At 32.2% G+C, this 27,959-nt stretch overlaps 1 protein-coding gene across 2 annotated transcripts; it reads left to right on the forward strand.

The window, feature by feature from the left end:
• Positions 1-201: 201 nt before the first annotated feature.
• On the forward strand, positions 202-27,959 carry LOC143068907 (interferon-induced protein 44-like). 2 transcript variants are annotated; one of them, XM_076243271.1, is made up of 9 exons: positions 202-1,064; positions 2,931-3,075; positions 11,140-11,214; positions 13,110-13,412; positions 15,276-15,343; positions 15,565-15,777; positions 16,001-16,141; positions 20,756-20,933; positions 24,569-27,959. In XM_076243271.1, exons 1-9 carry the CDS (start codon positions 393-395, stop codon positions 24,874-24,876), a joined length of 2,103 nt encoding a protein of 700 aa, XP_076099386.1. In that variant the 5' UTR covers positions 202-392; the 3' UTR covers positions 24,877-27,959. The 2 variants fall into 2 exon arrangements, with proteins under 2 accessions (XP_076099386.1, XP_076099387.1); XM_076243272.1 differs by lacking the exons at positions 202-1,064; positions 2,931-3,075; positions 11,140-11,214; positions 13,110-13,412 and having other exon boundaries at positions 14,882-15,343.

A 27,959-nucleotide genomic window follows, 5' to 3' on the forward strand; every position in this document is an offset into this window, starting at 1 on the left:
TCTTCTCCTCTGAAACTACAGGGCAAAGGTTAACCAAACTTAGTAAAAATCATCATTATGGTATCTTATTCAAACATTGGGTCAAATAATCCCGACTGCCAACCGACATGGCCGACATGGCTAAAAATAGGACAAAGGGGTAAAATGCAAGATTCTACTATTTTGAAAACTATTATAAAGAGAGCAAATCTGACAGAACAAATATGTTTAAAATCTTGAACTCTATCCATTGTCCACGGTCTGACGACGTATTTTATGAGTTTTTGTCCTAACATGACAGTTCTGCCTACTATGTTGAAAACTATGAGGTGTCCTACTATAATATAATCTTTCACTTCAAGTAGCAGGCACCGGAGAAGCTTTTACATAAGATATTTATCCAAATAACAACAATGAGTACCAGCACTCGAGAAGCACAGGAAGTTTTACGCTTATTCAAATGTGTCGTTGACACAGGCACCGATGTTTTGTCTGCCTTTGCTGAAGATAAACTTTTATCAACATACAATAGAAATTTTAAACAGTTTCTTGATGACAGGAAACATGAAGTATTTCACCTCTGGCAATCTCAGAAGTTATTGTGTTGTGCATGTCCAGCAGTAGGTTGCAACCTTAAACGAACAGGTCACATGGAAAACTGGATATTCAGAAAGATTTATGATGATACTGGTACTGAAGATAGGGGACATATTATCCGTGATCAGCGGGGAATAAAACAAATGTGTTTACACAAATACGTTTCACTAAAAATTTCGATTAGAGAACTTGATATAAGTGCAATATCTTTCCTGCTAAGAAATCTGGCGACTTTGTCACCAAATGAAACCACTTCACTTGAAACAATAGCAACTCACAGAAGTCAAATTTGTCATGCTTGTTCAACGAACTGCTATTCCATGGTCATATTGAATACTGCATGGACTGACTTAGAGAATGCACTAATAAATATCACAAATCCTTTATATAAAAGTTTCGTCCAAAAATCAATCAAGCATATGCGCACAGTTAATTTAGAGGAGAAAGAAATAACAGAATTGTTGAAAACCGTACAAGAGGTCAATACTGTAAGTATATACACGATATTTTGCTTGATCCATAACTAGAATATTGCAAGATTATATCATATATATATCAGAAAAGTCCCTAATCAAATAGCAAAATCAAAGTTAAAACACATCAAACGAATAGACAACAACTGTCATATTTCTGGCATGGTACAGACATTTTCTTATGTAGAAAAAAGTGGATTAAACCTGGTTTTAAAGTTAGCTAAACCTCTTACTTATATGACAGTCAAAAATAATTCAATTATATTGACAACGATTGGTGAACAATACAAACCGACATAATAGATGAAAATGCCAAAAACAGGGGTACAGCAGTCAACATTGTGTTATAATCTGAATCACTATAAAAACAAACAAATATGTAAACAAACATTGACCATGGCACAATAACATAATGACGAAAAGTACATATGTAAAAAAGAAACACAAAAAGGCTCATAGACAAAGCATACTAGCAAAAATGAAAGATGAGTATACAAATACTATCATAAAACAATAACATCATGACTGAATGTATAAGTACGGAGTCACTTCAAATGGATACCACGAAAAACAGTTCAAACAGTGAAAGTAGTACACTAAAAACACAAAAGACACGAAGTACATATCTAAAGGTACTAACAGTTACTGACAGCTAGTTCAAAGACAATAGCAACTAATAAAAGTAATGAGTCTAATACTAAAATATCAATCAATACACACCCAACGTCTAACTGATTTAGTGTCGTTAACAGTAAGAGAAAGACCTGACCAAGCCAGAATTAGGTATCGACAGGTTGTAGAACCCTGAATATACATATCTGTTTAACAATGATATTTATTTTTGTTTTAGTCTATCGATAACAAAATTAATATTCATAACGATGAAAACAATATTCAAAGAGCTAGTTACAGTTATATTTGGTCTGAGTTGAAGGGATTACGTTTATGCTTAGCAAACGGTAGGGCACTCCGTGGGTCGGGACTTTAAACAAACTAATTTTAACGTGCGATTTATCTTCGACTTTCGCGAGAAGAAAAAATAACGCGAATATAAATCTTTTCAATCATTTAAAAATTCACACTCCCTTGTCTAATAGGCTATTTGCCAATTCCCGTAACTGCCCCTGTTATTAGAGATCTGTAAAAAAAGATTGTCTTCCTTATGAGGGACATTAATTTTTATTTACAATGGAGAGCTAGCTGAAAGAGCAAATCTATTTAGGTGTAATTTGAGTAATTTATAAGGTTTTTAAATCTTTTAATAACATTAATTTGTGGTTTAACTTAAAACTATTGACTTCAGAAATTATTTTTCGTGAAAAATTAGTTAAACCGCCGATACATCACTTTGCATTGGCTAAAGTCAATTTTGTCCGGTATGGAACCAGTCTACGATTGACAAAGGGAAGTAATTTGCTGAAAAAGTGTGTAATAACAGAACCAAATCGGTAATTGGCAAATGGATTATTACATCAAGTAAATGTTCAAATTGCGAAATTAAATCAACGCGAATTGGGCGAGTAAAAGCTATAAAGGCGAAATTAAGTATTCGCAAAGAGCCTGATACATGAATAAATAAACGCTACAAAAATCTTTATACAAACTTGTACATCCACGGAAATTTAATCCGTAAAACAATGTAAATAAAAATAAAATTTCATTGCTAAAAGAACACGATAATGATAATTCACCAAAGAGTAAATCAAGAACGTTTAAATGTCTGATTTATTGTGCTATAAAAGTTGAACCAAAATAGAAGAACGGAATCCTCCCTCATTCTACTTGATACCAAATTATACAGTTGTACTTGCATCAACGTTAAATTAATGATTCTACCAAGAATAAAATCTTTTTTCCTTCTATTCTACCCAAATGAAACAGACACAGAATATTGTCCTCCAAGAAGTAGTGTCATATAATGCCGAGGCAAAGGAAAGGGATGAACAAATTTTGGAACAAATTGGTCAACTAAACAACAATCAAGCATCAAGTAACAAGGAATTAAATGATAAACTGGAAGTGATAGGTATAACATTTTCTTTTAAGTCAATGATAAATTTGATGTAGCCAACAAACAAACATTTGTTCAACTGTATCACGGTAGGTATAGTGTCCGGCTAGGATCGGGGTTTTTCGAGTGATTTGATAGGGCTTTTTCGAGATTGACCCATTTTTTTCGAGCACATATGATCAAAAATGTAAATAAACAGACTTCCTTTCTGACAAGACGTGATATAGAAGCTTGAGTTTGATAAACAATGTTATACAAGTTATGTTAGTATTTGAGATTAAGAGATATTATCATTCTGACATTGTTTTTTGTTGAAAAAAAAGTTAAAATTTAGCCTTCCAATGCTTTAAATTTATTCCAAAAAAGCCATTTTCAAACACATTCCAATGTAAATGTCGAGGGAACGCATAAAGGGAATCTATATATCCTTAGATATATAGACACTTTACAAAAAATATTGTTATTGCATTGAAAACGACATTTCGGGACTATATTCATTTCTTCGTGTCCGGTATTTTTCGATAGCAGTCAGGGCTTTTTCGAGTGCGTCCTTGTTTTATCGAGTGCTTATACACATTTTTATAGCTAAAAACGGTAAGTGTTGGTGTATTTGGGTTTAAAAACTATAAAAACTATAAAAAAGCAAATTTTATAAACAATTGTCGTTCATTTGTATATTATCTTTTTCTCACATCTTATAAATTGCATGTACAGTATATATTCGTGACATCAACAATCTAATGTGAGCATAAAAAATTCGGATTGAAACGTACATATATATATATTGTGTAAGGCGAGATATATGTTTGTGTTTAAAAGAGTATACATCCGAAATATTTCATTATCTATTTATCTTGTATCTTGTATTAGTTATTTTTATTATTAGCTCACCTGGCCCAAAGGGCAAAGTGAGCTTTTCTCATCACTTGGCGTCCGTCGTCCGTCGTTAACTTTTACAAAAATCGTCTCCTCTGAAACTACTGGGCCAAATTAAACCAAACTGGGCCACAATCATCATTGGGGTATCTAGTTTGAAAAATGTGTGGCGTGACCCTGCCAACAAACCAAGATGGCCGCAACGGCTAAAAATAGAACATAGGGGTAAAATGCAGTTTTTGGCTTATAACTCAAAAACCAAAGCATTTAGAGCAAATCTGACGGGGTAAAATTGTTTATCAGGTCAAGATCTATCTGCCCTGAAATTTTGAGATGAATCGGACAACCCGTTGTTGGGTTGCTGTCCCTGAATTTGTAATTTTAAGGAAATTAAGCTGTTTTTGGTTATTATCTTGAATATTATTATAGATAAAGATAAACTGTAACCAGCAATAATGTTCACCAAAGTAAGATTTACAAATAAGTCAACATGACCGAAATGGTCATTTGACCCTTTAGGAGTTATTGCCCTTTATAGTTAATTTTTAACCATTTTTCGTAAATCTTAGTAATCATTTACAAAAATCTTCTCCTCTGAAACTTCTGGGCCAAATTAATCCAAACTTGGCCACAATCATCTTTGGGGTATGTAGTTTTAAAAATGTGTAGCGTGACCCTGTCAACTAACCAAGATGGCCGCCATGGCTAAAAATAGAACATAGGGGGAAAATGCAGTTTTTGGCTTATAACTCAAAAACCAAAGCATTTAGAGCAAATCTGTCGGGGTAAAATTGTTTATTAGGTCTAGATCTATCTGCCCTGAAATTTTGAGATGAATCGGACAATCTCTTGTTGGGTTGCTGCCCCTGAATTTGTAATTTTAAGGAAATTTTGCTGTTTTTGGTTATTATCTTGAATATTATTATAGATAGATATAAACTGTAAACAGCAATAATTTTCGGCAAAGTAAGATTTACAAATAAGTCAACATGACCGAAACGGTCAGTTGGCCCCTTGAGAAGTTATTGCCCTTTATAGTCAATTTTTAAAAAATTTTCGTAAACCTAAGTAATCTTTTACAAAAATCTTCTCCTGAAACTACTGGGCCAAATTAATCCAAACTTGGCCACAATCATCTTTGGGGTATCTAGTTTGAAAAATGTGTGGCGTGACCCTGCCAACCAACCAAGATGGCCGCCATGGCTAAAAATAGAACATAGGGGTAAAATGCAGTTTTGGGCTTATAACTCAAAAACCAAAGCATTAAGAGCAAATCTGACAGGGGTAAAATTGTTTATCAGGACAAGATCTATCTGCCCTGAAATTTTGAGATGAATCGGACATACCGTTGTTGGGTTGCTGCCCCTGAATTTGTAATTTTAAGGAAATTAAGCTGTTTTTGGTTATTATCTTGAATATTATTATAGATAAAGATAAACTGTAACCAGCAATAATGTTCACCAAAGTAAGATTTACAAATAAGTCAAAAATTACCGAAATGGTCAGTTGACCCCTTTAGGAGTTATTGCCCTTTATAGTCAATTTTCAACCATTTTTCGTAAATCTTAGTAATCATTTACAAAAATCTTCTCCTCTGAAACTTCTGGGCCAAATTAATCCAAACTTGGCCACAATCATCTTTGGGGTATGTAGTTTTAAAAATGTGTAGCGTGACCCTGCCAACTAACCAAGATGGCCGCCATGGCTAAAAATAGAACATAGGGGGAAAATGGAGCTTTTGGCTTATAACTCAAAAACCAAAGCATTTAGAGCAAATCTGTCGGGGAAAATTGTTTATCAGGTCTAGATCTATCTGCCCTGAAATGAATCGGACAACCTGTTGTTGGGTTGCTGCCCCTGAATTTGTAATTTTAAGGAAATTTTGCTGATTTTGGTTATTATCTTGAATATTATTATAGATAGATATAAACTGTAAACAGCAATAATTTTCAGCAAAGTAAGATTTACAAATAAGTCAACATGACCGAAACGGTCAGTTGGCCCCTTTAGGAGCTATTGTCCTTTATAGTCAATTTTTAAATTTTTTTCGTAAATCTAAGTGATCTTTTACAAAAATCTTCTCCTGAAACTACTAGGCCAAATTAATCCAAACTTGGCCACAATCATCTTTGGGGTATCTAGTTTGAAAAATGTGTGGCGTGACCCTGCCAACCAACCAAGATGGCCGCCATGGCTAAAAATAGAACATAGGGGTAAAATGCAGTTTTGGGCTTATAACTCAAAAATCAAAGCATTTAGAGCAAATCTGACATGGTAAAATTGTTTATCATGATAAGATCTATCTGCCCTGAAATTTTCAGATGGATCGGACAACCCGTTGTTAGGTTGCTGCCCCTGAATTGGTAATTTTAAGAAAATTTAGCCGTTTTTTGTTATTGTTTTGAATATTATTATGGATAGAGATAAACTGAAAACAGCAATAATGTACCGCAAAGTAAGACCTTAAAATAAGTCAACATGACCCAATTGGTCAATTGACCCCCTAAGGAGTTATTGTCCTTTATAGTCAATGTTTAACAATTTTCATAAAATTTGTAAATTTTTACTAACATTTTCCACTGAAACTACTGGGCCAAGTTCATTATAGATAGAGATAATTGTAAGCAGCAAGAATGTTCAGTAAAGTAAGATGTACAAACACATCACCATCACAAAAACACCATTTTGTCATGAATCCATCTGTGTCATTTGTTTAATATTCACATAGACCAAGGTGAGCGACACAGGCTCTTTAGAGCCTCTAGTTTGAAATGCTACTACTGTGAGGAGGAGTCTCCTTATGCATATGCATTAATTGGTTTAACAGCAACTTAACGCCATGAGACCTTCCTTTAAATAAAAGAAAAGCGCCTAAAAATTGAAATATACGGATATCTATCAAGACATTACAATGTTGTTCCTGATGTCGTTCGAAGCACTGACCAATCTAGCTGGTGATAGCATATAACATACACAATTTGTATTTTCCTATCATTTCTGAAAGATCATATTTAGGCTAATTAACTATTCAATTAATAAATTTTTAATTAAATATGAAATTTTATGTTCAATGGTAACAAAATTGAAGTTGATTAAATGCGTGTGTGTTTTTTTTAATTCTTATCAATGGATTTTTAATTCGGGCGGAGTCATGCCTCTTTTAGTAAAATATATTTTATAACATAGGCTTCACTGCTGTCTGGTTGGTTTCTTACTCCTTTTTAATCTCTGGGGTTCACCACAAGAAATATCATTATCTGTTAAATCAGTTTGCCTGAAATAAAGTTTAAATGAATATGAGTTCCCTGCACTATGTTCTAAACACCGTTTTGTAAAGGATCAAGTAATTTCTAAATGAACACTGGAAAGAAGTTGTAGAACGCTTTTCGAACAAAAAAGTAACATTGAATAGAAAAAAAAGCTTTATTTTGATCAACGTAATGTTTTTGATAACTTTTTAGGAATATATGATATTGTCCTTCACTTGTTTACAGTTATAAACTAGAACAAGTCATTTTTTCAAGTCTAGAAAAACCTTTTTTCTTATTCAAAACTCTGTAAAAAAAACCTGGACCATTTGACCAGTTGCTCACGAAAGACCCGGACAATAACAAAAACTGAATTATTTTGTTAAATACAAGGAAATTGTGTTTCTTTGCTGATCAAAACATGTATATATTCAATATAAGATGGGTAGTAATGTAAAAAAAACTGTTATAATTACGGAACTGCAGTTAATTGAATTCATTGCATGTTTAATCACTCGAAAAAAAGGACTACACTCGGAAAAAAGGACCAAATCACTCGAAAAACAACGATCCTAGCTGGACACAAGACCTACCGTGTGTATATGGAGTATTGAATTATTTTTAAGCGTACTTTTCATTTGACAGGAAATACCTTATTTTGATTTCAATTCTATAATTGATGGTACATATGATTTCTTTTTGACAATTGACAATTATGGTCAACTGAAATTACAATTAATTTCTTTGTAGCAACACGTCCGCCACGGCTATATATCTATGAGTTTATATATCCAAGTTGCTCCAATATAATGTCATATTATGAATTCGTTGATAAAGAGTTGCTGATTACAAATAAGGTATTGACTTAAGGGTTTTTTTCTGATAATGTAGATGAAGTCGTCCTTCATGATTAAGTTGTTCGCTGTGAAATATACTTACCACAGATGGTAGATGATGTGTTCCCTGTTGCTAGCCATATCCGGTCTCTTTCAATCGATTGGCAACACCACATGTGACTAATTACTGAATATTTAATTACCATGAGCAAAGCAATGGATGCTAGTACTGCTTAAACGGGTCACCTGAGTTCACTACAGGGTTATGAAAACGCCATTTGATGCTGCAGATGGTATGTTACTGCTTTGAAAATGGAAAGTTGACAATTGGAAAGTTGAAATCATCAATATTGACAAAGATTGTAGTTTATAGTCTGTGCCAATTACGAGAAAAAGATGAATATATGACTATATAAAGCTGATCTTCTCGTTTCGTCAGTTTTTTATATCTCAAGTTAACTTAGACCTATAAGTATCATGCACTTACATAAATGTGTTTATGCTTCACACAGTAATATTATGAAGTCAAAAACATCCTTATCACTAAATGAAATACGTTACTTGGTTTTATTGTGAGTAACAACTAATACACAGACAGAAATATTTGATGGCTTGCATGTTTATCATTTTCATTGGAATATCTGCATGCTCTGGAAAACAGCGTTTTTTCTTAAGAATGTGACATATATACCGTATATTTTTTTTATTATTAGGTTATTTTGGTTCTAGTTTTATTTTGGTTACTTTGGTGCCTCATATGAAAGTGCCAAAATTAAACACACGAAAATAAAGCAAACACTAAATATTGAAACGCCAAAATCGAGGATTTGTACGTCGATATGACAATGTTAATTGTTCGGGGAAATATCTTATGTTATCATGTTTTCCGTATATTTCCTTTAAGTATATGCATAGTCAAATCTCCAAATAAATATAGGGTATAATTTGACAACACTATATATTTTTTATTTAATTGTCAATTTTCTAAAATTGTTAAGAAATCCCAATATGAATTTCTATTCACATATGTCATAAATATGCCCGGCAATTACTGATTAGACACCGGCCGTTATTGGTGATTGAATATACAAACTCCCTCGAATCAATTATCTTCTGTTAATTAAAATATACTGACAAAGGCATACGGATTAAAATTTAAATTATTGATAGTTATCATTTAAAACATGTAGTTGCAATAGAGATAATTATTAAAATTTATTTCATATGATTTTAAAAAAAAATAATAATCTACAGTGTATTGAAAATCACTGTTCTTTTAGCCTTCAACCCCCGAGATACCGAATAATTTGCATTTGCATTCGTATCTGATTCCTTCATTTAGTTAACTTTGTCGTGTTTCTAGTTTGTGTATGACATTGATATTTAGTCAATATACATAATCGGGTAAATAAGGGCAAATACGGATGAGCTCGCACACTTCTATTGTTCCAAAATAAAACATGTCAATTGGTCGAAGCACCAAAATTACACACACCAAAATAAACGCATGCCTTTTGAGTGAAAACCGCCAAAATGTCCCAGCGCCTGTTAAATTGGAAATTATCGGTCCTGGACCTTTCATCGTGATTTGATGGAAACTGCACCATACGAATATTTGACGACCAGGCAAAAAAAGAAAGTACAGATGGTGTGCTTTCGAATAGTATAAGATTAAGCATTTTGTTTGGTGGGTGCATTAAAAATTAAATTCTAAGGTTAATGTCACTCGTCTAATGCTATGATTTTAATTATAACTCGTCAAGCGTTACGATTTGACCGAAAATCAGTACTCGGCTAGAAGGTTATTAGTCTTAGAACATCTGAAAATTGCTAGTTTGTCCTTCAAAAAACTATTGAATCAGATTTTTTTAAAGTCCATCTGACATCCGATAAGCCAATATTTTAAGCTGACAAAAAGTATTAAAAATCATTTCTGATGATTAATAGCTTTGGTCATCAACTAGAGCTGGAGACAGTTCAATTCAGTTCAATATTTTATTTACGTCTCACCTCCTGTATGAAATTACACAAACCATTTGTAAAAGATACATGTTATATACATTAGTAATTTTATATAAGTCAGACATTCTATTGAAGCGGTCATGGATTGTAATCTCAATATTACAAAGGGTAGAAATAAGAAGTTCTTTATACTATATTGTATCAACTTTTCACAAAATCATATTAGAAAGCAAATAGGGTTAAGAAAAATAAATTTAAAGGTTGACTCGAATATATCTTTTTTGCCTGGGTTTAATTCATCTCTTTAAATTCCCATTGTATTTTTTTATTAAAAGTTTTATGAAAAAAAAGAAAAGAAAATACACCTAATTGGCTTGTTGACGATCTCGTTGGTCTTTAAATGTCTGTATACTTATTTGTCTAACAGTATGTTTTGCGTCAAACCAGCCAAGTGTCAGATATAAAGAAAAGGAAAATAAATTCTTCACTGTTCAGTCAGTGGATGATAGACGTCATGTGAGGGCCAAATGATCACATTGGACCATAGGATGAGATAAAATTAGTAGATTCTTTATATCTTTATAACGTACAGTGTACACTCGATACCTTACGTTCGAGACATTCAAACAAAACTGAAAACCTCTAATAAGATTTGCTAAGACCAGTGAAAAGCAAATGTGTAACTTTAGTTCTTGAAGATTTAATAATGTCATCAATCTAACATTCTTACATTGCGTCATATAAAAATTTCCCAACATAAGTATGTTTCTATTGTTAGAAATAACAAGCGAGATATTTCATACCATTATACTTCACGTCAAAATGCCATATTTTGGTTAACTAATACGAGGGTGTTAATTTACTCTATCACATGGCTGAGCGTGTGACAATTGTTATCCTCTTGTCCAGACCAAAAAAAAATCTATAATTTAAAGGACAATGAATTGAATAATTTACATCAATTAATGATAAAGTTCTACGTTTTGGCTAAGATTTCACCCGTACGTGGTTATGTACGTGAGGTCATAGAAAATCCTTCGCCACGCTTGACAATGTTTTCTCGGGGTACCAATCTGCTCTATCACACTCTCAGCTATGTGTTATTAATACATTGGCTTTCATTTGATTTTAAAATTAGTATTTCAATAATATTTTAGTGGGAATGTTACAACATCGTATCAAGTGTACATCTTTTTCGGTAAAGTGTGATCAGCCTATAAACATACCAGAAGGTGCGTAGTTGCTTCTTACTAAAATACATAATCACAATTTGTAAATCTTTTATGCTTCTTAACCATCACATTGTGCTACCTCTTGTAAAATATAACTTCTTAGAGGACTCCATTGATGAATTTAAAGATGGCTACACTTTTTATTAATTTAAAAAATTCAACATATAAATGTATACTTAGTTATCAAAGGTACCAGGATTATAATTTAGTACGCCAGACGCGCGTTTCGTCTACATAAGACTCATCAGTGATACTCAGATCAAAATAGTTATAAAGCCAAACAAGTACAAATATGAAGAGCATTGAGGACCCAAAACTCCAAAACGTTATACCAAATACGTCTAAGGTAATCTATTCCTGGGATAGGAAATCCTTAGTTATTCGAAAAATTCAAAGTTTTGTAACAAGAAATTTATTAAATAAAGACCATATAATTGATACCGAAGTGCTGACTACTGAGCTGGTGATACCCTCGGGGACCGAAACGTCCACCAGCAGTGACATCAACCCATTGGTGTAGATAGTTATCAAAGGCACCAGGATTATAATTTAGTACGCCATACGCGCGTTTCGTCTACATAAGACACGTCAGTGACGCTCAGATCGATCGAAATAGTTGAGAAACCAAACAAGTACAAAGTTGAAGAGCATTGAGGACCTAAAATTCCAAAACTTTGTGCAACTTTGTGCCAAATACGGCAATGGTAATCTATTCCTTGGATAAGAAAATCCTTAAAATTGGAATTCATAAGATAAAATATTTCTGGTAGATCAATTAACACATAGCCTTTCTTTTTTTAGTTTTCTTCGTATTAAAGCGGTTTTTTTTTTCAAATAATTCAATGTAATCCTTTATCAGTTAAATGAGGTTTAACAATATCTAGAGGCTATATGTCAAGATAATAAGGAATATACCGTAATTTAACTCAAAATTGTCAATATATAGCAGACAATATAAACCATACTTTACGATAAAAATTGGGTTATTTTCATGTAAAATACTGAATATTATAAATAAATTCACAAAATCGCACACTTTTAAATATATTTGTTCCAGATCGTATGAGTATTTTGACCGTGTACTACGCGTACGGTCTGGACCGTATGCGTACTTTTTCAAAATTCTCATACGGTCTGGCTAAGATTAAGAAATTTGTCAAGTTTATCAGAAACAACTGAATATAAAAGATCAACATAACTTAACTTTCAAATTCATATAAAAAAAAAGTTCGATTGTAATTGAAATAAAAACTTTATATTTTAACTATTTAAAAAGTTCACGCTAATTAAATATATTAATCTCTTGAATTTAGAATGTCGATCAGTACTACATTACTTGAATTTTGATTACTGAAACTGAAGATATCGGAGGTAAACATACATTTGTTATGGTGGGGGACAATTGTTTTAGGTGTTTAGTAACTTTTAAAAAAATGCAAATGCAAGGGAATATGCATGAACTGCAAACATAATACGTTACTTGTAGTAGTAAGTGTCACCTAGGGCGAGAGTACCAGAATAGGTTTCAGATAATACAATAAACAAATATTTAATTTCAATTGTTCGTTTGTTTATTTCATCCATCTAATTATAATAATAACAATTTGTTAAACTAAAAATAAAGATTTTGATAAAGTTTTGTTTCAATTTAACCCAGATGATCCAATAACATGTATCGTCAGCTCGTATTGGACCATACGCGTATACTTATACTGTCCGACTGTATGCGTATAGTCGGACCGTACGACTATACGTATACGGTCCGGACCGTACGCGTACGGTCCAAATACTCTTGTACATTTATAAGAAATAAAGTTTGCTTACACTTTAAACCAATTACTTGCTTTATTATTATGTATACATGTTGCACTAATACTTATATTAATATTATGAAGAAGGCGAAGAATGCTTTGTGTTATGGGAACTTAAAACTCCTGAAAATTGGAACGCGGCAGAAGTTGAAGAAGTGTTGACTAAGTATGAGGACAATTGTAAAGATATGCCAGTGAAGATAAAATTCGTAAGAAAAGGATCTTTATTAATAATGACCACAGTCTCTACAAAGGTTTTAAAAGATTCAACAGCTTTTCAAAATGCAGTGAAAGATTTTTTGTCAATGCTTGTTGAGGTTTGCAAAATTGATGTAAACGTTTCCTGTGATGTCGACGTCACGCTACGTATACTGAATAAGGATGAATGTCAGTATATCAATAAACTTCATATTTACCAGGATTAACATTGCGTACGCCAAATGCGGCTTCCTTTTACAAATGAATCATCAATGAAGTTATAAACAAAATATTAAGAAGGCTAAAAAAGGACAAATGCACTAAGTTGAAACAGAAATCATTTTTTTAACGGAAAAGGTAAAACGATGATTTTTTGACAAGTTTGTTATGGTTTTATCTTTCTGTCAATTATGTTTTCATCATGATTGAAACTACGGTAAATGCTGCAAATTGTGTTGCTGTGTGAACATTTCATCAAAATAAATTACGAAGCCGCGGTGGCCAAGTGGTCTAAGTAGTTCCTTCTGCAATTACTAGCCAGTCAACACTGATGTTGTGGGTCCGACTTCCGCTCGTGCGGGTTCATTCGACTCCAAACTTAATTGACTAGGATTGTAATTTTTATCCTCAAAAGTCGGTGGTTTTCTCTGTTGATTCCGGCTCCTTCCACCTATGAAAACTGGCCGACACGAAATAGCTTATAATAGACGGAAAACACAACAAAGAAAATCAATACGGATTGCCAAATACCAACTGACCGTTTCTTGAATTAATCAATGTTCACTATCATAAATTATCCATCGCATAAGCAGACCACCTGTATGCAAAGACTATGACACGTGTTGTAACTGCTGATAAGCTGATAGTGATAAACATAAGTTATCAAGATGTCAAGTTGAATTGTCGACCTCACATATTATTTCGCATAGCTCTAATGTGGTTGTTTTGTGCATTGAATATATCCATGTATACAAGGAACAAAGAGCGTCATCAGGCGCGTGCGTAACATGTTTATTGACGTATGTAAAGTTCATACGATTGATGCAGAGTGTATGTAGTTACTAAGAAATAGAAAGCTGATAGTTATAAATGTGAAATCATTATGTTTGTAGTAAGTAGTTTGACTTCTTCAATATTAAGGAAAAGGCCAATATTTGTTTTCAATGTTGACTGCCATTACATGTGATGAGTACAATAAAGGTATTAACACATCATATGGTATAAGATTTTCTACTTGTTGTCAAGATATCGGATATGTTCCTTACGTCGTAACTATAATCCCCTTCCCTTTCCTGAATGTGACCTACCGAATTAGACTTTTTACCGGATTTGTTATCACATAAGCAACACGACGGGTGCCGCATGTGGAGCAGGATCTGCTTACCCTTCCGGAGCACCTGAGATCACCCCTAGGTTTTTGGTGGTTTTCGTGTTGTTTATTCTTTAGTTTTCTATGTTGTGTCGTGTGTGCTGTTGTTTGTTTGTCTTTTTAATTTTTAGCCATGGCGTTGTCAGTTTGTTTTAGATTTATGAGTTTGACTGTCCCTTTGGTATCTTTCGTCCCTCTCTTATAGAACTTAATAAACATATGTTTAATTATAACAAAATCTTTATATATGTGTGCATTTAAGAATTGCATGCTTCTTTTTGTAACTAGTGTGTAAAAGCGTTGACCGAAGTACACTTTGTATGAAGCGCGAAAACGCTTAATTCTAAAAATGTGCGCACGGTCAACGCTTTTACAAGCCCATGAAGTTACAAAAAGAAGCATTCAATACTTGTAACTGCATTTTAGCTACGATCATGAAATAAGATTTTTATCAAGTTTTTATTGAATTTAACTGATCACCTTATTGTGGGACCTCGTGTCATCATGAATGGTAATTTGTATTGTGTAATGAGAAGTTGATTAAGGAATAATGCGAGTTTGCAATAAATAGCCAATCAGATTCATGTATTATAATGAAATATACATCTAATGTAACTATCATGAGTTAAATTCTCATAATTGTTTACTACAAATATCGTTCTCTCCTTACCTCTCTATCTTAGATGCCGCAGCTGAAATGTCTTTAGGAACTCCATGGAGAGAAATGGACATACCCACATGGGATTATGAGGTAACGTGTTTTGATATTATATGAAAAATATATATAATTGAAACTTCTGAACTCACTGTACAAGAATAAAATTGATACTTATGATATTTTATATTTATATATGCTAAAAAATCTAGCCGGATACGTTTACATTTGAAATTTCCTAATAGCATGTCGAGGTTTAAGGGAAAGAGACATATCAATAAATTTTGTAAAAAGATTGATTTATGATTATTTTACAGTCTCTGAATATATTGAAAAAAGAAATAGAAGAATACGTACCACTTCGAGAGATGTCCGTTTCTGAAGATGCCCTTCCACATATCAATATACTGTTACTTGGTCAAGTAGAGGCTGGAAAATCAAGCTTCTTTAACACTTTGAATTCAATTTTTCACGACAGACTATCAATTCAAGCCAGAGCAGGAAGATCTGATAGGAGTCTAACAAAATCAGTAAGTATTGATTATCTGAAGAAAAAAATATTGTGAGGATTAAGCAAAGCAAAAGAAAAAAGATTTATGTGAGTTCTGGTTGTGAATTGCATGCTCAAATAAAACTATTAAATTTACTTTCTCCAATCGGTAAGTTAAAATAAAATATGAATTTCTATTTGAACATTAATATCTGCTATATATATTATTTTTTTTAAAGAGATACTAACTATGAATATTTCAGTTTAATGTTTATTCCATCATTTCAAATAAACGAATTTTGCGGTTCCGGATTTGTGACAGTCGTGGTTTTGAAGATACTCAGGGAGATGATCTGTTTGATATAAAAGACATTGTAGATGGAAACATAAAGAATAAATACAAGGTAATTTTAAAATTGAGGTTTTCTATTTTACTATATTGAAGAGATGCGAAAGATACCAAACTGATATTTAAACTCATAAGTTGAAAATAAACTGACAACGTCATAGCAACAAAGAAAATTACAAAAAAAAACATCAGGAAAGAAAACACAACATAGAAAACTAACGACTAAGCAATAAGAACCAGACCAAAATCAGATGTTGATGTCAGGTAACTCAGAAGGGTATGCAGAGCCCGTCGTGTTCTTCATGTTAGAACAATACAAGAATAAGACCATGTTGGTAGGTCGCATACGGGGAAAAGGGGTCGAAATTGTGGTAACGACAATTGTAACAGTCAACCAACTCGTGATGGCGTACATAAAATTTTTGAAATGATGATTTCAACTTCACCACTTTGAACTCTTGAATTCACAATTAACGTCTTATAATGCAGATATTGTCTTAAACCATTGTGGTGACGTCAGCCTATTCATTTACCGTGGATTCTTTGTCTCGGTTATTGTATAGAAAGGTACAATATCCAATTTAGCACATATTTACAACTTGAGTAATCCTGTAATTAGTCTACTGATATGTTTTGGCTGACTGGATGTAGCTCATTTACGTAGTTTTGTAAATCTACTCACTATAATATCATTGTAAAAATGGGATTGCAAAGGCCCTTGACTTTAGAATGTAAAGAAGGTAGCTGCTGGTGTAAGTATGTTTATTGATATGAACGAAGCGTTGTTTTACTATACATGTACTCATTTACATGTAAAGATGACAAAATGAATTGACCAAGAGCAGACAATTCTTAAATTGCAGTGAAAGCTTTACATTCTTGAAAACATTTTTTTAATTTCACATAAAACCTAAAACTATCTTAATACAAACAGTTGGATCCCCCTCCCACATCTTTGGTTGAAACACCTTTTAAAAATGGCTGGATCTGCACCTGGTATGTACCCATAGGTAGTCTAGTGAATAGTTTATATGCACGAAATATTTGTCACTGGACATTAGGCAATCAATTATCGACCAATTTATGACTAAATATATCAAATTGCTTTAATATTAATTTCCCTTCAAAAGATTCATGGTTGACTCTTTTTGTGTACAAAGTAATTGCATGAAGGATTACAAATTTAGATTGAGTTGTACTTGTTAATCAAGGTATAAAGCACCATTATTATAACTCTTTATTTAAATGAAAGAAACTTTTTTAATTGTCAAAACAAAATTTAGATCAAAAGATTGATTAGTAGGATGTTAAAAATCTTTTTGAAAACTAATTACAAACTATTTAGTTAAATTTGGAACACATCATTTATTTCAAAATAGCCAGTAGCAATTATTGTTCTAATATCTTGATTACAATACAATGAAATCTTACCCTTATGGTCATTCATGCGTAGTTACTTAGTACACGGAAAAAGTATGTACTATGAAAATTAGAAGGCAAATTCAAGCAATTTGATTGGACGAGAAGTTGTAAGTATGTGCTAATTCTGGAATCAACGCTTCCTAAATCTGTCGCTGAAATGGACTCACGATATTATATTCTTTTGTTTCCTTTGTGTGACTAATTTCATTAAGTTTGAATAGACTAATTTACTGATTTCTGTTCACCAACAGAATTGATTTAAAAACTTACCTTTTATTTTTTGTAATTTCTATATACCTTCACTGGGAGTCGAACCCGTTATTATGTTACGTGTTACTGACATCAACATATCGACGAAACCTCTGGGCTACCAATCGGTTACGATTTAAAAGTCTATTTTATATATATAAATGAATATATGACATACATCGGTACAACATACATACAGGGCTTTACCTTTATATTAACAAAATAGGGATATGTTTAGTATGAATTGGTAGCCACGAGGTTTCATGGTTAAGATAAATGAGATTAAGGTACGTACTTGTCTGTTTAGGTTCGAACCCCTGAATTCTCTTTGTTGTCCCTATTATCTAGTTTTCCAGTTTTTGTTTTATTGTGGATATTTTGTGTAATAACAGCGAGTTTGCTCGTTTATTATCGGATTATTGTTGGCTCTTCCACATGTTTAAAACAAAAATGAATACATTCTATTTGTCCATTTTTTATATGAAGTGATATAATATGATTTCATCTGTTTTACTACATAATTTTACAACTGTTAATTCGCAAATTCCTATGTTTGAAAATCGTAATGTGTCTAGAATAAGACTTTTTGTAAAAAATAAAAAAAACTTTTGAAATGCACTATATGTATGTTCTATGTCGGGTTGTTTTCCCTTTGACACTTACATTCTTCATTTCCATTTTCAATTCTGATAGAAATAAGTTCGAATATATCTTATTTTGTAAAATCATACAATATTCAGATGCCTGATAGTATGAAGATCTTTATGGGCAGACGTGTTGTGTTATAATATACTAGTATTTGTATTTTATAAGCATTTAATTGTGATATTTTATTAATTGTAATGGATCGTTTGACACGATTACATGGTTATTTAAACTCACTTACAATACCTTCTAATTAAGAATAGACTTTAATTTTTAAATAGCATTAACACAATAGTTTAAGTTATAGATACAATGGATAAGCGTTAATTCATGAAAAACAAACCATTCGCCCTCCGGGCTCATGGTTTCTTTTTCAAGAATCAACGCTTATCCATTGTATCTATATCACTTAAACCATTGTTGTGACGTCAGCCTATTCATTTGCCGTGGATTCTTTTTCTAGAATCAACGCTTCCTTAATCTGTCCCTGAAATGGACTCACACTTTATATTCTTCTGTTTAATTTATGTGCCTAATTACATTAAGTTTGAATTGACTAATTTACTGATTTCTGTTCACTTATGGAATTGTTTTAAAAACTTACCTTTCTATATGCCTTCGCTGGGAATCGAACCCGTCCATGAATTCTGTAATGTGCTACTGACATCATCATGTCGACGAAACCTCTGGGATATACCAATCGGGTACAAAATAAATGTCTATTTTATACATATAAATGAATATATGATATACATTGGTACAACAGACACACAGGGCTTGTGCCTTTATATATACATAATAGGCAAACGTATAGTATGGATTGGTAGCCCCGAGATTTCCTGGACTTATCTGTTTAGGTTCGAATCCCTGAATTCTCTATGCTGTCCCTTTTCTCTAGTTCTCCAGTTTTTGTTCTTGTTTTGTATGTGATTGTGGATATTTTGTGTAATAAAAGAGAGTTTAGTCGTTTATGATATGATCGAATTATTGTTGGCTATTCCACACATTTGAAACAAAATGAATACATTCTATTTGTCCATTTTTGTTTTATAAATAAATATAATATGATTTCATCTGTTTGACTACAGAATTTTATAACTGTTAATTCGCAAATATGTATGCTAGAAAATCGTAATGTTCCTAGAATTAGGCTTTTGTTAGAATTTGGACAAATACTTATGATATGCACTATATATATGTTCTTTGTCGGTTTATTTCCCTTTGACACATTCTCCATTTCCATTTTCAATTTTAATAGAAATAAGCTCGAATTCAATAAATCTTATATTGTAATAACAGATAATATAACATTCAGATGCCTTAAAATTTGAAGATCTTTAATGGTTGACGTGTTGTGTTATGAATTAATATATTTGTATTTTTTAACCATTTGATTGTGATATTTATTTATTGTAATGGTTCGTTTAACACGATTACATGGTTATTCAAACTAACTTACAATACCTTCTAATTAAAAATAGGCGTTAATTTTCAAAAGGCATTAACACAAAAGTTTAAGTTATAGATACAATGGATAAGCGTTAATTCTTGAAAAAGAAACCATGAGCCCGGAGGGCGAATGGTTTGTTTTTCATGAATCATCGCTTATCCATTGTATCTATATCACTTAATGTACGTTTTTTGATTGAGTTTAGACTTCCAGATGATATCTTATCGTGTGTTTTTCTATGTTGTGATGTTATACTATTTTTTCAGAAAAGGGAGAAAGTGTGGTGCCATTAAAACATTTAATTCCGCTGCAAATGTTTGCACCTGTCCTAAGTGAGGAATCTGATTTACAGTAGTTGTCGTTTGTTTATGTTATTTATACGTGTTTAGCGTTTCTCGTTTTTTTAAATAGATTAGATCGTTGGTTTTCCCGTTTGAATGGTTTTACACTAGTAATTTTTGGGGGCCTTTGTAGCTTGTTGTTCGGAGTGAGCCAAGGCTCCTTGTTGAAGGCCGTACCTTGACCTCAACTGGTTTACTTTTATAAATTGTTATTTGGATGGAGAGTTGTTTCATTGGCACTCATACCACATCTTCCTTTATCTATAACTGAACATTTAAAAAAAAGATTCATTGATAATTTAAAAAATTCTCGCCAATTGTTTGTCAAAAAAAAGAATCATGAATGCTAACTTTGACCGTGTTTGAAGCATTTTTCGGTAATGCAGATATACAAAATTGGATAGCAAAAATAAAAAATAATTAACAAAACATATTTGAAAGATATGTAGACCTTCTTTGTCTAACTAATCAACATTATTAGAACAGTTTTTATAAGTTTAATATTTGTCATGCTGTATTGAAATGTGATATTGTCAAACACATACCTATATCATAATTATAGTTTGTAGAAAAACTGGATATTGAAAAGGAAAGTCCCTTCTACAGACGAGACCCTAAAATCAACGACAGAATACACTGTGTTGCAATTGTTGTCGACGCCACTAAGGACCCGGATCATCCTATTGCTGAGCATGTGCAGGAACAAATTAGAAAAACCCAAGAACTCATGAATTTAAAAGGTATGTTCTACATTTTCCTGTACACAGTCAGGAATATGACAGTTGTTGTCCTTTCGTTTGATGTGTTTTGTCATTTTATTTTGCCTTTTGATAAGGGACTTTCCAATTAAATTTTCCTCGGAGTTCAGTACTTTCCACTATAAAAATGTGAAAAAAATAAAGGCTTTCATTTTTTTAGGATAATGTATCTGACTGAAATTATTCGACACATGTTGCTAAGAAAGAGATTTTTTAGCTTAATCAGTAATCCTTGTTTATAAGCATGAATTAAATCTTATACAGGTCACATCTATTAAAAGGATACATCTTGACCTAAGCAATCCTTATTTTGAAATTGTCACAGAATTTTATTTTAAGACTTTATGATTTGGATATCCTTGTTAGACAAGCGTTAATTCTACGATAAAAAAATTCTTGCAAAACAGTAATAATATCTAAATAAGAACATGTGTTATTTATATCAACAAGACAACTGTACACTATACACAATATGACATTTTAGTTAGCAACTATAGTGGTCACTGTACAGTCTTCAACAATGTGTAAACCATACTGCTTAGCATGATATAAAAAGGCCCCCAATTGATAAATAAAAAAAAAATCACACGAGAAAATAGTTGTTTAAATTCTGAACAAAACAATAAACGAATAACAAATATTATATGCAACAAAAAACGACAAACACCTATTAACAGACTCTTGACTAGGGACAGTCACACATAAAGAAAGTGGTTGGGTTAAACACGTTTTCGAGTGCCTAACCCTCCCCTACCCTGAGTTGGTCTAATAGTACAATATAAAAAAAACGGTAAAAACAAAAAGAAAAGGGTTTATTTCATCATATCGACACAAAGCACAAAATAAGTAACAAAATCACTCAAAATATAAAGTACAGATGCACTCGCAGTTACTGAAAGCTAGTTCATAACCACTAACAAGTTATGAAAATACTATGTATCTAAGACTCGACTTTATTTTTGACGGGAAAATATATTGATCAAGTTTCATTGTGCAACCTATTTACATATTCAAAAATGAAATGGGAGGATTTATTTTTTTGTTTTTATCTCTGTAGAATCCATACAAGGTTTACCAGGAATCACCAAAAATAATTACAGTTGTTAAGGCTCTAGATGTCTTTGTATGCCAATGGGTTTTATCTTATTAACACATATCAAAACTTCTTAAACTCATATATTTCTGATTTTCAACTGAATTTATTATAAAGTCTTGGCACTTACACCACATCTTCCTATATCTAATTAAAAACAGTGTATGTCCTTTTCAAAATAACTTACAAGAAAAGCTTCAAATGATGTTATCTTTGTATGTACATCACACTACTACGATTGTCTTGTAAAAGAATTATCAATAAATGAGCACTCAGATAATCTCACATACAAAATCATATCATTTGATAAAGCTGAAATTTTAGCGAATCATAATTTCTGCTTGTCTTTAATGCAAATTGCACTGAACAGCAAATTTGAGGACATACATTGTTTGTATTGGATACATAGGCTTCACAGAATTCCGTTCAAACAAAGGAATATTTCTAGCTCATCTAAATGCTCCACCAAGGAATCATCTAAAAGTATGTCCGCAGTGAAAGCGGGTCTTCAGAAATCATGTGAAACTGTTTACTCGCGCAGTGGTATTTACCATTTGTGAATTCTATAAATCTCTAAAGAACTTCTGAGTAACTTTAAATCTTGATCCGTCTTTGAAATTTGTTCTATCAAACTTTTAATTTTTCAACCCTGTATCCTACCATTCCCCGTGTGAACTAGAAAAATCGTCTTAAAAAAAAATCCGCAATGCTTTTCAACATAATGTTCGTATAAGCTATAAATTTATTTCTTTGAGATACCATACGGCATCTTTTGTTAATAGTAACAAAAGGTTAAACATGCTTCACAAAGGCACAAGTCATCAGTATGATGGGTTTTCTTTTTGACAATATAATTGTTGAATTTGGAAGTAGACTTTTTCAACTAGTTGTCGACATTCCCATAAAAAAGAAATTTGCACCTCTCCTTGCCGACTTCGTCTTATTTTCAGATGAGTCGGAGTTCCTTCAGACAATTGTCAAATTTAAGTAGATCAAAGAAGCCAGATCAAATAATTTTACCTTCAGATGTATTGGTCATGCTCTTTCCATTAACAATCAGTCTTTTTTATAGGGTTCCATTGATATATCCTCCAGTACTAAAAATTATAGAAACAACAGAAATGGCTTTCTCTGTTTCATTTTTAGATTTATGACTCGAGTTTGACATAAGAAGTAATCTCAGTACCAAACAAACGAGACGATATAAATTTGAAATTATCAAATCCCCCCACCTGAGTAACTCGAATCATTCAATCACTTTCCGTGTCCGATTTTCTTCCACTCACCTGCATATGGGATATTCATTTCTCAACTCTTTCAGTATTCATGAGCTTGCAGCTGCTACTCAGACTTTATGTTTAACATCACAAGTGTCTGAGCAGAAGGTAGATAAACATCGATATCAAAGAATGTCTCGTCCTTTTTCTTGAAAATAAGTTAATCGGAAAATACCAAGACCTTGTTTTTAAATATTTTGTATCAACTTTACAAATAAAACACGATAGTTTTGATTCTAGGTACTGACATTGTTTATCATCTTAATTGCGTGTCATAGTGTTCGTTATTTGTCTTTGTGAATTATAACTTTTAAGTCTATTGGTAATATCCGTTTGACGTGGCTCATTACTTAAAAATCACATCGTTGTATTATTGTGGTATAGTAAACTTATATTTTTTTGTGTTTCGATTTTGCTAATTTGCTTTGTCAATATGTCTTTCTGATTTTACTTTGTTGAAATAATTGTTTGTTTTTAAAGTGATTAAAATTATAACACAATGTTGACTGTTGTACCCCTAATTTTGACATAAATGTCTGTTTGTTTTGTTCACACATAGCTGTCAATATTATGGAATTTGTATGCGACTGTCACACAAGCGAGAGTTTTAGCTAGTTTTTAAACCAGGTTTAGTCCGCAATTTTTACAAAAGAAAATTCCTTTACCAAGTCAGGAATCGGAGTTCAGAATTTTTCTTTTCTTTTTATTTTTGGAAAATGGAATACTTTACAAAAAAATAAACGCAGTTTACTACCTAGTTAATGAGTGCAATATTATATGCCTACATTCTTTAGTTCTGTGTTATTTCTTTTTCATAGATACGGCCATTATCTGTAAACCTACTGTTTATAAAATTTATATACAATAGGAACACTAAGGGGTTTTTAACCCGCAGGGTACAAATGGCTTCTTTATGAGGAACTTTTGCTTTTCAATGCACTTCGATATCAATATTGGTTAGACATTCCAGCTGTTTCGATTCGTTGGTGGTTCTTGTGAAGACGAAAAGCAAGTCTGTTTCACTTAATCATAAAGCTTGTTGCTTTGATGTCCTTTTATTTACCAGTAAATATTTTCACACAACATTCCGCCTGTAATTATATGGAATTTTTTATTATCCCTTGTTTATAGTCGGTACGTGAGATAATTTTGATTGAGAAATGCATCATATGTCATTTAAAAATACCAATATACACGAAATTATTAAACTTGAACATGATTGTACAATAAAGCATTTTGTTTTTCAGGTGTTCCACAGTTGATTTTGATGAATAAAATTGATGGTCTGTCTGAGTCAATTAAGGGAGGGTTTTCCAGCATTTTCCATAGTCAAGAAGTCAAACGGCGAGTGGAAAAACTAGCAAATTATTTTAGATTACCACCTAACACAGTTCTACCAATGAAGAACTTCGACATAAAACATCATATTAACATAAATTTCCAAATTCTGGCCTTGTACAATCTACGTCAGATGTTACGAGCAGCAGACGATTATCTCCTTAACAACTTGGAAGAAATCGACGAATTTGGACCCTCGAACGAAAAAATCAAGTGATACATTATGAACTATTAAGGATATTTGGTGGAGATAATGTTTGTCAATCTTTTGCAATTTTTTTCTCCAAAAAAAACATCAGATCATTTTCCACTATAAACGATTTATACATACCAATCCTTCCGCATTTTTTACTTATCCCAAGTCAGAAGCTTCTGTGCATTGTTAGTCTTGTATGTTTTCTTTTAGTTAATTTATATGTTTTGGTGTTTAGTGGGACGCCTTCTTTTACTGAACTAGTACACATTTTTTAGTGGCCAGCTGAAGCACTTCCTCCGGTCAGGGATTTTTCCTATGTGCTGAAATTCCATTGGTGACATTTTTACAGTTTTTGATTTGAGCGTCACTGATGAGTCTTTTGTAGACGAAAAGCGCGTCTGGCGTAAATACAAAATTGTAATCCTGGTATCTATGATGAGTTTATTGTCTGCTTTATAGTCATTAGGTTGTCTCTTTGACACATTCCCCATTTTTTTTTCTCAATTTTATTTCATATTCTCATTAAACACAGCATTGAAATCTTAAATATATCTTTCTTTCTATATACATATATCATAATAGTTATCAAAGGCATCATAATGCCAGGACACATTCATGCTGAATGTCATATTGAAAATGTCTGGTGTATATCTTTTCGTTAAACATGTAATACTATATAGCCATGTTGCTGAGAAAAAATGTTTGGCGGATAAGTTGCATTATGCAAAAAAAAATCCACGACGACATTTACAGGAACTACATGAATAAATAGTGTGACGCATATATTGATTTGAATAAAGAAACTAACTGTAAAGGTCGGTTGATAACAAAAATTCATGATAAAGTGATGATTGCAAATTTCAATTTCCCAGTTTAAATGTAGCAAAATCATAGTAAAGAAATAATCATATTTATTTTACTTTACTAGACATTCATCTTATCAATAAAGCATAGGGTTATTAAAACTATGTAAAGTAAGAGTTGTTAAAAATGTATCTCTATTTATTTTTAAACATTTAGTTAAGACATTCCAATTGATATTCTATAGTGTATATTTCTATCTTGTGAATTTATATTATGTTTTACTCAGGTAAAGGTGAAGGTTGGTACGTTTAAACCTACTTCATTTGCTATCACCTGTCTTAAATCAGAAACCTGATGTCCAATAGTTGTTTGTTTATGTTGTTTATAATTGATTCTCGTTTTATATAGATAAGACCGTTGGGTTTTACCGTTTGAATGGTTTAACACTTGTCATTTTTGCTACCTTCAATATTTTGCTGTTCGATCTGAGCCAATGCTCTTTGTTGAAGACGGTGCTTTGACCTATAATGGTTTACTTTTACTAATTGTGACTTGGAAGGAGAGTTGTCTCATTGGCACTCATACTACAACTAATGTTGATTATGTGATAATGTATTTTGTTTTTATCTATTTTTTGTTTACTTTTCAGGCCCACCATTGCTTTGTATTGATTGTTTATATGTAAATAGTGTATTCCTCTTATTCAACATTTTAGAAAACTGTTATAAACTTTTATTTTTACATTGATGCTAATATTTACAGATATATAGTGCAATGGTGCTATTTTGAACAAGGATTTAATTAAGAATATTGAAAATGTATGTTTCGAAAAATTTAAAGAAGAATGGTTTGACAAGATTATGTCAGATTATAAAAATAAATTACGTACGCATAGAATGTTCAAAAATGTATATGGCGTAGAAAATTATTTAAATTTTAATATACCAGGTAGATACAGGAGTGCTTTAGCAAAATTTAGATGTGGTGTAGCACCCATCAGAATTGAAACTGGTCGTTATGAGAATATTGATATTGAAAATAGATTATGTTTTAACTGTACTGATGACGTTGAAGATGAAAAACATAGTATAGGGGCTGTATGGCATGGATCTCTAGAAATTAATGAATCTAAAATATCTGACGAAAAAAAGAATTTTGTAAATTGCAAAAGCAATAAAAAAAAATACTAGATATATAGAAATAAAAGTACTAGTTATCATACACGATATTTCATCAATTGGCGTCTCATTAGTATACTATGTTTTGATCATGTCTGGGACTTGTTGTTAATATAAAAAAAAGATGTGGGATAATTGACATTCAGACAACTATCCACAAAAGACCAAATGAAACAGACATTAACAACTATAGGTCACCGTACGGGCTTCAACAATGAGCAAAGCCCATACCGCATAGTAAGCTATAAAAGATATGACAATGTACAACAATTCAAACGAGAAAACTAACGGCCTTATATGTATAAAAAAATTGAACGAAAAACAAATATGTAACACATAAACAAACGACAACTACTGAATTACAGGCTCCTGACTTGGGACAGGCACATACATAAATAATGTGGCGGGGTTAAACATGTTGCGCGATCCCAACCCTCCCCTAACCTGGGACAGTGGTATAACAGTACAACATAAGAACAAACTATACAAATCAGTCGAAAAAGGCTAAACTCATCAGATGAACAAAAAATTCAAGTGGACGTGGCCGGGTACTTGTACATCCCGACAACAAAAAGACACTAGGAACAGATCTGAGAGTACTCGCAGTATCTGAAAGCTAGTTCTAAGCCACTAACAACTAATAAAAAAATCATGAATCTGAGACTAAACGATCAATCGGTACACACCCAACATCCAATGGATTTAATTAGTGTAAAGACATTATAAACAGTCAAAGAAAAACATGACATTGTGCAATGCCAAGTTACAGGTAATGACAGATTGTAGATCCATGAATGTGTATATGTATATAACATACTAGTAATATTTAGTTTGCTTTTAATTTACTGTTTACCAAATCAATATTTATGCCAATAAAAACAATATTCAATGATATTATTACAGTGTTAAGTTGGTAACCTTTTAGAATAAGTTTATTTAAAGGAGCGATCAGTTTACATGGATCATTTCTATTGTACTCTACCCCTTTTGTACGTTAGTCATGGCGTTGTCATTTTATTTCAGATTTTCTAGTATCTTTCGCTCATCTTTAAGCAAAGTATTTAATTCATATTGACAAATTTGATTTTGCGGTCGTATATTGGTCATGTTAGTACCACATCG

Source organism: Mytilus galloprovincialis, chromosome 3 (assembly GCF_965363235.1).
Source record: "Mytilus galloprovincialis chromosome 3, xbMytGall1.hap1.1, whole genome shotgun sequence".
NCBI classification, from domain to species: domain Eukaryota; kingdom Metazoa; phylum Mollusca; class Bivalvia; order Mytilida; family Mytilidae; genus Mytilus; species Mytilus galloprovincialis.